General features: G+C 38.0%; 1 protein-coding gene and 1 long non-coding RNA gene across 2 annotated transcripts; both read left to right on the forward strand.

Annotated features, from left to right (window-relative positions):
* The first annotated feature begins 2707 nt into the window (after positions 1-2707).
* LOC127803972 (probable pectinesterase/pectinesterase inhibitor 64) lies at positions 2708-5993 on the forward strand. Its single transcript, XM_052340656.1, has 2 exons — positions 2708-4162; positions 5067-5993. The coding sequence occupies exons 1-2, from the start codon at positions 3160-3162 to the stop codon at positions 5744-5746; spliced, it is 1683 nt and encodes a 560-aa protein (XP_052196616.1). The 5' UTR covers positions 2708-3159; the 3' UTR covers positions 5747-5993.
* A 6550-nt stretch (positions 5994-12543) lies between these two features.
* LOC127803974 (uncharacterized) lies at positions 12544-14033 on the forward strand. Its single transcript, XR_008023631.1, has 3 exons — positions 12544-12969; positions 13301-13353; positions 13945-14033. It is a non-coding gene; the product is annotated as an uncharacterized LOC127803974 (long non-coding RNA).
* Positions 14034-15397: the final 1364 nt, after the last annotated feature.

Genomic DNA, 15397 nt, shown 5'->3' on the forward strand with positions numbered 1-15397 from the left:
AACAAATAGACGTAATGACATCGATATGACGAGGGGTCGTCATAAAGGAAAAAATTTCCTAAAATGACAATTGATTAAATTAGGAAGGAATTTCTAATTTAATAATTTTTTATTTGTTGGAATGGCAAATAAGAAATAAAATATATATGGGCTTAAATTAATATTTGGTCTAAATAAAGTATTTGGGACAAATATTAAATTAAATTAATATTTGGCATAAATTAGATTTGAGCCAAATATTAAATTAAATATTATATTTTGTCTTGAATTAGATTTGGGACAAATATTTTATTTAAACTTATAATTGGATTTGGACTATTTAATTAAACTTCTAATTGGATTAGAATAAATCTATTTAATTAATTCCTAGTTGGACTAAGATAAATGGGCTGACCCAATCCATTAGGGTTTAAGAAACCCTAGAAGGCTTCTCTATAAATACCTCTTTAAGGGTTGCCCAAATTATGATTTCATTTTATGATTTTTCAAGAGTTAAAAATTTGCCATACATTCTCTCCCGTTTCTATTCCATATCAATTTCAAACGGGAGGTTCTTTCTGTCCATACACAAGCCGTGAAAAGGAAAAAGAGCTAGCACTCCTATTTCGCTCTTTTCGCCAACGAACGTGTGCCGCATATCACGAGTTAGAGGCCGGACACTTGAACGGCTCGGATCTGCAAACGACTCAAAAATCTAAAGGTTAGATTTATTTTATTTTGTATGTGAATGATTTAATTTCAACGTTGATTAAATTGCTGGGATCGGGGTAAGGTTCAAAAAATTTTGAACTATGCTGTTTGCCTCGTAGCGATCTTAACCTAGGATCAGACGAGGAAAATGAACCGATCGGGGTCTTATGACAACCAAGATGGACCAGCAATGGAGTCTGGAGATGACATGATTGGGAATAATACTCGGATTTGGAAGTCGTTAGATCCCTAGAAGTAGAAAATGAACCAGAATTAACTGAAGATCAAATTCTCGTTTTACTGGATATCAAGTGTTTTAGAAGTTTTCTTAGTAATAATTGGAGATTGGTATAACATGTTTTAAGTTACAATTTTTCCTTTTGAGTGAAATCTTGGAGCATGATCCCAATTTATTTCCCTTACGAATGGTCACTACTAGACAAAGAGGGAACAATAGTAAATTGGCTATAGTTAGGGTCGAGTTGTGACAAAAAATTATTAAGATATGAAATGTAAAGTTCGCATGTTTTAAAGATTGGAATTTTTCCTTTAATTGAAAATTTGAAAGAATCTTTTGGCTTATAGAGGATTGACAAAATGAAACCTTACTTGATGATTTTGGGGATTGTAAATGATATATGGATCAATGATAAACTAGAGATTTGTGATTTAGGACAAATCTTGGAGATTAAAAAGGTTTTGTGATAAGAGAATTTCGAGTTTGATTTTGATGTTACTATGAAAAATTTACATATATTGTATAGACTTTGAGATAAAATGATATTTCAAACTTGAGGATAGATGATTACATCTAAAGCTTGAAATGACCCTAGTTGATTTAGGAAGGTTCAAACTTAGAAGAAAAGAGTTAACAGAGTTAACAGAGTGTGCGACAACCAAGTAAAAAAATTTATGCACACAAAGGGCCGTATGGATGGCAAGTCTTTATAAACCACATAATTAGCATAATAATTGTCAAGGACCAATGGGTAATCATAAAGGTTTTGGCTTCATTTTTAAGGCACCAAGCAATGAAATGGGATTTGCTAAAATTGATAGGCTCGTAAAGATATCTTGAAACATGATTGGAGTTGACTCTAATAGGTCCAAAGAAAGAAATAGGATTGATTGAAAGAATGATCCATAAAAGTAAGTGTCAAGTTGAAAGAATAGATTCCTATCTTTATAGACTCTCAACCCAACCCGAAACTCACTTGACTGGATTTTGGAAACCTTGGTCCTATTTATAGACTTTCCCGACCAATCATGTGTCACCATCTCGAGAGGTCATTATAAGGCTTCAATTTTATCCTCAATTGGCCAATGGTTGCTTGTCATATGTCCCCAAATAGGATTTTGAATCCAAAATTATCTAAAGTTGTATTTGAATAGGTTTTAGAATTCAAAGTAATTCAAAATTATATTGGAATAACTTTTGAAATCCAAAATTATATTGGAAAGTGAGCTCACATCTTCAACATTTTCAAAAGTTACACTTTTATCTCGAACTTTCTGAAAATTATACTTTTACCTTAAATTTTTTAAAAATTACACTTTTACCTTAACTTCAAAATTATGATTTTGTCCTTGACTTTTTATGATCCTTTGGAGATATTCTATTTCTTTAAATACGAACTGGAGTTGATAGTTGAGGTCCAACCATTCTAAAATCTTGTGTTGTGTATCATTTTTTTTTTACATTAATGTAAAGTTTTTATTTGGGTGAACTTAATTCACCCCATATTAGGCTAAACAATTTTTCAATATATATGAACTTATAGTTTTATTTAATAACGATGAAAACTTATCATATTAAGGACAACTCTTTTAATTCATCACTAAGAATAAGATTATTATGACAGGGATTGTATTTTGTTGTTAATAATATTGTTTCAACCACATAAATAAATACTGGTCATTCTCGTACGATGGTTAATACTATTTTTTTTTTTATAGTGATATATTTTCCTTTCACGAGCACTGTGAAATTTGGGGCTCTACATTTGGGATTAAAAGTTTTCAGCACTGTTCCTATCATTCTATTATTGGTGGAGTTAGAAATGATCCATAAAAGATTTGGAAAAGGGCTGGGCTTTGGCAGAAGCGACGGTTGTTTTGATACGACCGACATATTTCACAACTAATTGATGCCACCCATTCCAAAATAGCCATCCCAACCAGCAGGCCAGCAACCTCTGTCTCTGTGTTTTATCTCCAACCTTCACGGCCCCCGCCAGATTTGGCACCCAACCTCTGACCTAATTAATTGTCTGCAGAAATTAGTTTATTTCATCCTGTCGTTCAAGGTACGTTGACAGAACCCATTTACCAATCAGAACGTATAATGCGTACGCCCATCATGTGTGCACATGCATGCATATGTGAAAAAGCATAAACTAGTCCTCCTCCGTTTTCATCTTCTCTCTCCTTTCCAAACGCTCCTCCCCCCTTTCAATCAAAATATTCTAAATGGCCGGCAGCGCTAGTGTTGCCATCCCAATTGCCATCGTCGCTCTCGGGGCGCTGGTCTCCGCCTTCCTCATAATCCTGCACAGCCGATCTCCGTCGCAAGAATCATCGTCAATATCGACACCTGAAAACGTCACGCACCCAGTCTACATAAGCTTGCACCAAGCATGCGGAGCAACAAGACACCCTCAAACATGCGAATCCACGCTGTCTTCGCCGCCCAACCAGGCTTCTGCGAATGCCCAGTACGACGCCGTTGGAATGCTGCAATACGCCACAAAAGTCGTCGCCGGTGAGCTGAAAGTCGCCCGGAACACCGTGAGCCATATCGCGGACACCGTCGTAGACAACCAAAACGTGTCGAGGGCGGCCAAGATCTGCGTGGAGCTGCTGGAGAACGCGGCCTACCGCATGTCGTCGACGTCGGAGGCTTTGCCACGTGGAGAAATCAAGGACGCCAGGGCCTGGATGAGCGCTGCCTTGGTGTACGAGTCCGCGTGCATGTCCGGCTTGAACAAGACCGCCAATAAGCTTCCGTGGGCCAACGTAACAGTCACGTCTTTGGAGTCCCTGCTCAATCTCACCAGCGACGCGTTGAGCATGATGGTCTCGTACGACGTTTTCGGGAACGATACCCGGTTGTGGAGCCCGCCCCGCACCGAGAGGGACGGGTTCTGGGAACATGTGAACGGGTCGGGTCAGGAGTTTGACTGGAAGTTTCCGGCTGGCTTGATGGCGGATGTGACGGTGTGCAATGGCGGGGCTGAAAATGTAAATTGCGACTTTAAGAAGGTGCAGGAAGCGGTGAATGCGGCGCCTGACAAGGACGGTGGGCGGAGGTTTGTGATAAGTATAAAGGAAGGGGTGTACAATGAGACGGTTCGGGTTCCATTGCAGAAGAAGAATGTGGTGTTTCTGGGTGATGGCATGGGCAAAACCGTCATTACAGGGTCTTTAAACGTGGGACAACCAGGGATGACCACTTATGACTCAGCTACTGTGGGTAAAGCCCTTGCCGTTGTCCTCTCATTTTTTCTTACTTCTATTAATATTTTGCGTGCAAAAATATTAATTATATTATCTATATAATATAATGCTCTTTCATTTTCTCATGAAATTAATTGAATTTAAATCATATTATAAAACTCAACCTGAAGCATTTAAAACTCATTCTTTTCATTAGATTAATTAAATTTAAATGATATTAACTTATATTAACAGTATTTACACTATTAAAGATATTAAATTAATGCTCCTTCATTTTTTCGATTTTTCTTAATTAAAAGATTATTTAAAGAACCTTAAATGAATAAATAAAAGATAAATTAATGTTGTAAAATAATAAAATTATCATAAATAAAATATTCTTTTCAGTTTCGCTATTAACTTACATTAAATTATTTAAATTACAATTAGTTCTCTTTCATTTCTTCATCATTAAAAGAAATTTTATTTAAAGTTAATAAATTACATTGAAATAATTTAAACAAGTCTTCTTTCATTTTCCCATTTTTGTTATTGAAAGGAAATTATAGGTTTAAAATTTTAAAAGAATTTTTAATTTTCATAAATGAATGATTAAATATAATCACATTATCTACATTATTACTTCTAATAAATTGCATTAAAATTATTAAAATAAATTATTTTGTTGTGTTAAAATAAATTTAAAAGAATTTGTGAAGTCTTTTGAATGTAAATAATTCCAAAAAATGAAGATATATATATGTATATATGTATGTATACTGTAATTTAGTGAAATTTCAAGGATAATGAATGTAAATTTCCCTTATATATATATTTATATTTATATATAAAAGTGTTTTTAATAAAATATTCAAAATGACGTATCTTCCTAATATTGTGTCAATATTTATTATATTTGACGGTGGCATTAATTGTTGCAGGAGTGATTGGGGATGGATTCATGGCCAGGGACCTGACGATCGAGAATACGGCAGGCCCCGACGCCCACCAAGCACTCGCATTCCGGTCAGACAGTGACCGATCCATCCTCCAAAACTGCGAGTTCCTCGGCAACCAAGACACCCTCTGCGCCAATACCCTCCGCCAGTTCTATCGCTCCTGCCGCGTGCAAGGCAACGTCGACTTCGTCTTCGGATTCTCCGCCGCCGTCTTCCAGGACTGCCTCGTCCTGGTCTCCTCCCGCGGAGCTGTCGCCTCCAACAACAACGTCGTCTCCGCCCACGGCCGCTTCGACCCTGCCCAGTCCACCGGCTTCGTCTTCGTAAACTGCACCGTTAATGGCACCGATGACTACATCGCGTTGTGCAAAGACAATCCCAAGAACTGCGTCAACTATCTGGGGAGGCCGTGGAAGCAGTATTCGAGGACCGTTTTTGTACGCAGTCTGTTGGGCTCTCTGGTCGCGCCCCAAGGGTGGATGCCCTGGGACGGGGACTTTGCGTTGTCGACGCTTTATTACGGGGAATTCGAGAACTCCGGGCCTGGATCGGATCTGTCCCAGAGAGAAAAATGGAGTAGTGAAATCCCAGCGGATCATGTAGGGACCTACTCAGTGCAAAATTTTATTCAGGGTGATAAGTGGATCCCAACGTCATTTTAATTAATGGTAGCTCAATTAGCAGGCTTCAACCGAATTTCCTCTGCATTTGCAAGACTGACAACGCTATTTGATTTGATGATCCTCTTGTTCTCGGATGGCAGTGGGTGAATTATTTTATTTATATTTCTTAACATTTCATTGTTGGCAAATACATGCAGCTAAAGTTGATTAGAAAGAAAAAGAAAGTACATGTAAAGATGTAATCTTCCAGTTCATATTTTAGTAACATTTTAGTGTTTGGTAAATTATATTGAGTTTTTAAACATTATATTTTATAATAAATTGATTAGTGTATTTTATTTTTTCTCATCATAATTACTAAATTTTCAATTTATTTTTTATGCCATGTACTGTCATCATAGCATATGGGAAAGAATCTCGACTCCCCAATTATTGATTAGGGGAGGCTGGTTTTTCTTGAATGCAAAAGTGTGAGATATGCTTATACATGAAAAACATAGGCAATTGTAAACAACTTTCCGTAAGGTGTGTTCCTTATAGCCCAACGGGGTTGATTAGATTGGTTGTGATGGTGGCGGAATGCCACGATCCGACGACGACCTCGTAACGGGGTGGTTGGCACCTATAAGCACTCCGACACTTAAATCAGTGAGGAATCAGAATGCCAAAATATAAGTATGGGTTGGAAAGAACATATATTGACCCGTGATTAGGTTGATTAATTATATAAAGGTGAAGGTACCTTGCATGTTGCCAGCTATCGTAATGATAGGGATCATTCTCGAAGATCCCGAATTTGATGAAGATTATGGGCTGATGAGGATTAGCGTGCGAGTTGTTCGAGATTGATAGAATTTGTTACTAGCGTAGGAATCTCAGCTTGAATGGAAATGCTATCCATGCTTTTGGGTCAAGGTCTGGCTTGGGGTTCGGCCTAGATGCTAGGTAATGGGCTAGCCCAACGGAGTTGTACGGTCTAAAGTCCCCTAGGTCGAATGTTCGCATAGGCAAGCATTCGAGCTAGGAACGTAGTTGAGGTGGTGGTAATGCTTTAGTTTGCCTTAACTTAGGACCAAGCTTGTTGGGACTGAGCTTGGTGTAGCCAAGCTTGTCGATTTTGGAGGGCGTTTTTTGAGTTTTTGATGAGTAACGCACATGCGCGGTCTTGAAATCTAAGGTGTCCGTTCAAAAAGATATGACGTTGTGGGCGAACAGGGAGTTGTCTCGATGTTTTAACCTAAGGTATAGATCATTATTCACAAAATGAACTCATGGAAGGGTATAGATCATTTTGGGATATGTGTGACTGCCTGTGAAGAGCTACAATGAGAAATTCTGTAAAAAACACATCATATCTTATAAGTAATGGATGTGTGGTAAACGCGAATTTGGATATAGATGATATGTGATTGAGGTGTTCAAGTGATGATATTATCGACAGTTGGGTGTAGTACCAACCGATTTGAGGAAAAACCCAATGGCTATACTTTAGTTCGCGAATTTGGGCTTAGCATGGTTTGATGCGTGGCGTATGGGAGTTATGTATCATCGTCAATGCTACAATAGCCTTGTATTCTTATATGTTACATTGCATGGTTACTATTGTGCACGGTGAATTTATCCGAGGGATGTACATCCATAAGCTCGGGTGATGGGAGAACCGTCTCGAGGGAGCTTCGACTCGATTGTTATGGGAGCTTTGGGCTCGAGATGTGTTAGTCAGTTCATGGCTACATACAGGTTGGTACGGAACCTTGGGTGCCGTTTGTGTCTTATATGGGGGCCCTCGGTCCATTATTTGTGTATTGTTACATGTGTAACTATGTAGCCTGAGTTGTGATTCTTGGTACGGTTTGCGTGTGGGTTTCGGGTAAGGTAGTCTCTAACCTTTTTTATTTTCTTATACTTGTTAAATCTTGTGACTCACTCTTGCTCTCCATCATGCCAAGTAGGAGAAAAGTGAAGTTTGAGCGCAGTGTCTAATCTGATAGGCTAGAATGTGTATAGGACAATCCCAACCAAAGACCCATGGGAGAGTGGTTGTTGTTCTTGGGTGCAGAAGGATGTCGTTTTGTTCTTTTTGTCGTTGTGTATGGTAGTATCCTAGTAGTAGTTAGTGGTTCTTATTATGGATAGTCTCCTCCATATTTGACAACTTATTTATGTATATTATGCTTTCGCTTTGTTTTAGTTTATCATTTTCTCTTGTCTAGGGACTCCACTGCGACTCCCCTGACTTAAGGGTTGCTAAGTTGGGGATCCTTACAATTTAGGTCATTTTTTGAATAATTTTAAGGGTTTTAATGAAATTTTTGGGTCATTTTATAAATTTTAAGTCATTTTTTTAATATTTTTAATTTTTTTTTATGAAATTTAGATTTTTTTTTTTTTTATCAAATTTGATCTTTTTTTCGTGACCAAATGTCAAATCTTTTAATTGTTGAAAGACAAAATATCATATTTTTGTATTAAACTTGACCTAATGCGTCTCGCTGAAACAACTTTTTTTTATGTGACGTGGCATTTTACATAGTGTAAATAACTTGTATATTTACTCTTAGTCATAATAAAGAATTAAAATAATAATTTTTAATAATTAAGATATCGAATCTTAATATTTTACAATTCAGGATCAAATGTTATTTTTTTTAATTATAAAGAGGCCACTATATATATTAAGCCTCGTTATTACATAGTGTCCTCTTTACCTAAAGTACTCAAGTTTATCTTTAATCTTAAAGATGTAATGCTCTAAATTTTGACACATTATTGTCGAAAAATCAACAATTAAATTCATATGACATAACTTTTTTCAATTCATATTTTTGTGAAAAGTTTAAAAAAATTCTTTAAAGTTTTATAAACCTTGTTTTGATTAATAAGATCGAAAATTCTTCGGTTTACAGATATGTCAAAGCTTCCCTCCAAGATGACTAGTTAGGAGTTGCTTTAAGCTTACATCAATTAACCAAGAGTGAATCTAATTCACTGAGAATCCTTACTATTTTCTTTTTTTTTTTATCATGAATACAACCGACATCACAAAAGTATAATTATATTTAATAATAAAGTATTAAAGTATAATACTTCCAACATAATAATGCAAATAAACGAACAACAATAAATTAGAGAATTAATTTAATGATTGTGCTATTATTTTCACCTCCAAACTCATATTATTATGAATCAAAAAAGGGAAGCAGCCATCGATTTTCTTGTGGCCCACTATCATCATTCATTCATGTGAATTCTCTATTTTTCTCTTTTCTCTTCTTTCTTACATATGAATGAGAAAATATAATTAGTTGCACATGTCATGCTTCCTTTCTCGGTAGTAATCCCATTTCTCTTCTATTCTCCAAACCAAATAAGAAATAAAAAAATATTTTATCCTATGAAATCATTCAGGCAAACAAAATGGCTTAATTATAGGTTTTATTTAAGTTGTTGCTTGAAGGTAATGATAAATTTTTTTGTTAAAGAATTATTTTAAAGTTTTAAGAATTTTGTAAGGAAAAAAGAAAAACAAAGGGTTAGAAGTATTGAGTTATACTTTCTTTCTTAGTAGTAGTCCCATTTCTCTTCTATTCTCCAAACCAAATAAGAAATAGAAAACATTTCATCCTATGAAATCAATTAGACAAACAAAATCGCTTAATTATAGGTTTTATTTAAGCTGTTGCTTGAATGCAATAATAAATTTATTTGTTAGGGAATTTATTTTAAAGTTTTAAGAAGTATTGAGTTATGCTTTGGCGAACATAAAATATTGGTTAAAGGCATACCTAACCCCTCAACTTCCACCATTTAACCATTTTACCCCCTACACTTGAGGGGAGACCTATTGACCCCCTCAACTTTAAATTTTTAACTTACTATGTCTTTCAATTATTAATTTTATAATAATTACATACCTCGGTTCAGAAAATATTGTGTGTATTACACACGTGGTCTGACGAGGCCCCACATTGACTAGGTCAATGAGAGCGCTCCACATGTGTCGCTACTAAAAGAGATGAAGAGGGCCGGTGACTGGCCAATGGTTGGATGACGCAGCCAACAACTATCTGAAGACAGCGATGAGGGTGCAACAGCCTCCAACAACCCCAATCGATGTCGAAAGACGACCGCGGCGAACAGTCGCTGCTAACGCCAACCACCCCCAACCACAATCGACGTCGTTATAGGCCACCAGCACAAGGAAGGCGAGCCAACGACTGATCGCTCCCCTCCCACGCAGCTAGCCCCCCGACCTCGATTGACACCTCCCATGTCGCCGCCCACCCATCCCCTGATATCAATGGGTCCTACGACCCCGATTAATGCTTCCCACGCCGTTGACGACCACCGACAGATAGAGAGAGAGCGAGAGCGAGACTAGGGGTTGGATTGCACGCTGCTAGTGACCATTAATAGAGAGAAATAATGAGAATAAGAGAGAGGCAGCGATCACAAATAGAGGAAGGGAAGAAAAGAGGAACCAGGGTCAGTCAGAAGGCATGAGCTCTCTGACAACGAGGAAGGATGGGAAAGAGGAAGAAGAAAATGATGTTGCATGCACCTCAATCATTTGTGTAACTCGCATAATGATCCAGGCGTCTAACAAGTTCAAAATTGAAAGTAAGGGGGGCTAATAAGTCATCTCCTTAAGTTTGAGGGGCAAAATGGTTAAAGAGGCTGTGTATGCCTTTAACCTAAAATCTTAGACAAAACTTTAATGAATTTAATAATTAAGAAAACTCCTATGTCAATTGAGTAACATATTAATCTACTCGAGTAAAGCTTTCTGATAATCAAATGAATCTGATTAGGAAAGTTAATTTTAATTGACTTTCAAAACATCACACAGGTACTCAAGTAGATCAATTTTTTAGCTTACGATTATTCGTGTAGGGAAAGAATGAGTTGGGTGACAAGTCGTCATACTCGACTGCCTTAGTGGATTAATTGAGTAATACATGAATATTTTTAGTGCAATAGAGTATGTCTTTAATTCTTTAAGGGTTAATTGAGTAAATGCCTAATATATTCAAGTAAAGAGTTGAAAATACTTCAATCAAGTAATATAAGTGTTATTTGTGATGACCCACTCCCACCTACAGGCGCCACCAATGAATAATCGGTCGGATTACTCACACATCAAACCACAATTGAAGAGATATACTATGTTTCAACAAGAAACGCCCTAGGTGGGGATTAGACTTCGTCATTCTCTTCGCTCCACTCAAGGAATCAGTTCCCAAACATGAAAGGAAGTACAATGGAATAGGACCCGAAATGGAAGTAAGCTTCACCTTTCTTCAGCTTGTTTCACAATAAGACAAAGGTGACCCAGGCATAAAATAACATATTACAAATTTGCTGAGTACTGGGGATTTATAGGAAATTCATTTTCGATCCTTACATAATTGCAATCTTAGTTCACCCAAACCAAAGCCACATACAACAAGAAATCGGCATAATCACACAAACATAACGTTGATTACAACCAACTAGATACCGTCTAATGTTCAACAACATATACATTCAACACACATGTATATATATAGGAATAAATACAACATACAAACTTGGGCAACAACGCTAGTCGCCACTTCATCCTCCCGACATTATCTGTGCTTCCATTTGGACTTGCAAAATCTATAACACGAGGTAAAACCTCATGAGTCATAAAGACTCAGTAAGGGTGTAAATGAATGTAAACAAGATAATATACGAGATGTAGTGACTAGTGAGTATACATGAATGGTGAGGTATCACTGCCCTCCGAACTCACTTGTTCGAGGCATTACCCTCACATATTATCGCATGCATGTAGTCTCTCATATTGCTATAGGATTTCACTAGACCACCTATAGAACATACATAACACACAACTGAACACAAAATATATTTATTGATTTTACCAGACATTCGCAAGGCCACCATCCTTGGGGTTATCCCTTACCTGGCTCGAAGCCTCTTCTGCCAAGAGCGAGAACGCTCAATTGAACTTCGAACTCTTCTAGGATCACTGTCCCCTCGGTTGAACCTAGATGCAATCATACAAAAATTCAACTCAGTCAAAAATTTAAACTAGCGCCTATGTTTTTGCCATATCCAATGGTTTAATCTAACCAACGCTTATTCTACATTATCTCATATAATGTAAATAACTCGAAAAGAATTAAATTCATTTACCTTAACCAATCGAGAGGAGAAATCTAGCCAAACACCCACACTGGCGTTGCCTCCTTGGCTACCATCTTGCGCTCAGATTTCATCTTCGAGCCTCTGGCACGCCCCTCGAGCCCCAAATTAATTTCTAATTTTTTCCTAAGTTTTCTTGAATTTTTTGACATTTTCTCATTTTTTTTCCAAATTTTTCTTATTTCTTTTTTCCTTTTTCTTTTCTTATTTTTTCCTCCATCTTCTTCAACCTTCTTCCCTCATGCATGCTGCTTGTGCGCAGCTGCACCACCTATAACACCCTATATTTTTGTGAAATTGCCACGTATTATAAGTGAGTTAAAATACCGAAAAATATGTTTGAAATGGCAACAAGTGACCGAATCAGTCGCAGGGAGTGCCCTAGAGCTTAGATACCTAAGGACAAAGGTATAATTTTAACGAGCGTCTCGAGGTGAGACTTATTGCACTGAAAGAAATCAAATCAGAAATGGTTTTCGGTTAAGCTAAGTTATAACCTAAAAATACCGAATAATGGTAAGGGGCTTCCGAAAAATCATATATATTGAGTAATTTTGAGTTAATAATTCTGGGATTTTAAGTATCTCGATAAATTTGATGTTTGAGGGTATAATTCTAATTAGAGAAATTATCTAAATGAAAGAATGATGAAATTATGAGCTTAGGTGGTGAAATGTTAAAGTTGAAAACTTGAAATATGGGCCAAAGTGTTATTTGAAAGAAGTTTAGGGTTTTAGCTTGGATTTCAAAAGATGGATTAATTCTAGTTTTGGATTTCAAAAGCCACTCAATTATGGCTTTGAGTCTTTGGAGTCCATGGCTAAGATTGTGACAAGTGGCATAACACCATTGGTTGAAGGATTCTATAAATAGGCACCTTGAGTTGCTCTCAAACCATTCCAAACAAATTTGAGGAGTGAAGCACTCTAAGAGGAGGAGCTTACTCTAGAGAGAGAGAAGGAGGTTCGGCAAGAAGGCGGGAAGAAAGCGGCGAAGAAGCGGCGGAGAACGAGCCTCGTCGGAGTTGCGGGTCTTCGCTGGAATTCACCAAAATCAGTCAGTAAAAAGGCAAGGTAAGTCCAATTTTTTTTGATAATCTTGTAGAGGGGGAAGATAGGGTTGCGTAGGTTCAAACGGGGGTCGAATCGGAATTAAAACGAGGGAGATATGGCCGAAATACCAAACCGACACATTGCTGTTCGGAATCTGGTGCCTGCGCGTGAGTTACACGCGCCGGATAATGGTTGCGCGTGGGGGGGCGTGTCCAGAATTCTTGGGGCGCGTGAGGGCGCGTGAGAGGTCCTTTTTACATGAAAATTTTCAATTATACCCCTACTTTAATACCCTTCAACTCTATATAAAAATATTTGAGGTTAGATTTACCAAAACACATATTTTCTGCAGAAACCTAGGCCATTTGTTGTAAAATTATATCGTCGAAGAGATAACTCAACAAGGTGAGACTCCGTGAGACTCCTATACTCCAAATCCTATTTTTATTCTCTTATGAGAGACTTCTATTACATGAGACGTGTTTCATGAAGTTCTTACACATAAACGCATGTTATTCTCTTACGTGAAATCATGATGCATATATGAAATGTATTTTTCTGAAAATTATATGCTATTGACTTTTTAACTGTTGCATTTATAAAATTCGTGTGGCCATACTGTTGTACCTATCTGTTGTTGGCCGAGGGCAAAAGTCGGATATCCCCCGAGAGGCGCTATGCATGCGCCATCGAGAAAGCTCTCGTGGGGAAGACCGTGAGCTTAAGGAACAACGGATGTGGTGCTTGCATGAGTGCTATGAAGTCGGGCCAAAGTGACATGGTTAGGGACCTCCCGAGAGGCGCTATGCGTGCGCCATTGAGAAAGCTCTCGTTGGAGGAGGCTAACGTGTTCACGAGGCACTTCGGAGTAGTTCTCGTTGTTTCCTCATACATTTTATACCTGATCATGCATCGATATAAACTGTTGTTGGAGTTTCTCACTAGAAGATTCATCTTCTAATTGGACTATGTCCCTGGAATATTCAAACGTTCCAGGTTCGACGAGCGGCTCTAAAGGAAAGGAGGTAGCCGAAGAATAAGTTTAATTTGCTGTCTATAGCATGTTTAGAATATTTTCATTTATATGCTAACCTATGTATGTCTTGGATATGTTTAAGACGTTCAGTTATATCTTACGAGAGATGATGTCCATGTAATTCATTTTGTAAACGTTTTGAACAATTTTATGATAAATAAAGTATTATGGTTGTGAACCATATCAGGTTCGATCTATCTTTTGCATTCAAGATTTTAACGCCTGTCTTAGCTATTCGATTATTGGGTTTGTTAAGCTGAGAAGGTGTAAATTTGGATTTTTGGGATATTGTGTGATGTATGACAGCTATTGTTATATGAAAAATTTTTATATTCCTGAAATCTTAAGTTATAACACGCTCAAGAAATTTGGGGTGTTACACCACCGACCACCGCTACTGTCAGCTCCGCCGCCGACTGCCACCGCACGACTAGTGCCATTGACTGTTACCTCCACAATCGACATCCTAGCGTGCAATCGGCCTATGCACAGCACTGCCGTTGCTGCCTGGCCTCGAACCACCATGCCCTTGGCCACGACTCACCATTATCGCCATTGGACACTTCCTACTGCTACTGCCGACCTCCCACACCGACCAAGCTACTGCTCCAGCTTTGCCCGACCTTCCCAGCTGCAACCACTAACAGCCGTACGCCTGCTATCCCTTCAAGCCGCCACTGGCCGCAACCACCATCCACCAAATCCCTCTCACGATTAGGAAATTCATTTTCGATCCTTACACAATCGCCATCTTGGTTCACCCAAACCAAAGCCACATATAAAAAAGAAATCGGCATAATCACACATACACAACGTTGATTACAACTAACTAGATACTGTCTAATATCCAACAACATATACATTCAACACATGTATATATACAGGGATAAATACAACATACAAAATCGGGCAACAAGACAACATACAAACTCGACATTATCCCTGCTTCCATTTAGACTTGCAAAATCTATAACACGAGGTAAAATCTCACGAGTCATAAAGACTCAATAAGGGTGCAAATCAATGTAAACAAGATAATATATGAGATGTAGTGACAAGTGAGTATGCGTTAATGGCGAGGCATCAGTGCCCTCCAAACCCACCTGTTCGAGGCATTACCCTCACATATTATCCCTAGCATGCATCTAGTCTCTCCTATGGCCATAGGACTCCACTAGACCACCTATAGAACATGCATAACACACAACTGCACACAAAATATATTTATCGATTTTACCAGACATTCGCAAGGCCGCTACCCTTGGGGCCGTCCCTTGGTTTGAAGCCTCTTCTCCTAAGACCGAGAACGCTCGGTTGAACTTCGAACTCTTCTAGGATCACCGCCCCCTCGGTTGAACCTAGATGCAATCACACAAAAATCCAACTCCATTAGAAATTTAAACTAACGCTTAT

The sequence above is a fragment of the Diospyros lotus genome, chromosome 6 (genome assembly GCF_014633365.1).
Source record: "Diospyros lotus cultivar Yz01 chromosome 6, ASM1463336v1, whole genome shotgun sequence".
NCBI classification, from domain to species: Eukaryota; Viridiplantae; Streptophyta; class Magnoliopsida; order Ericales; family Ebenaceae; genus Diospyros; species Diospyros lotus.

Excerpts from the sequence above, each read along its gene's own strand:
- LOC127803972 (XM_052340656.1), top strand. The coding sequence starts at position 3,160 with ATGGCCGGCAGCGCTAGTGTTGCCATCCCAATTGCCATCGTCGCTCTC. Across the intron at positions 4,163-5,066 it reads TTATGACTCAGCTACTGTGG|GAGTGATTGGGGATGGATTC; the intron begins GTAAAGCCCTTG and ends TAATTGTTGCAG.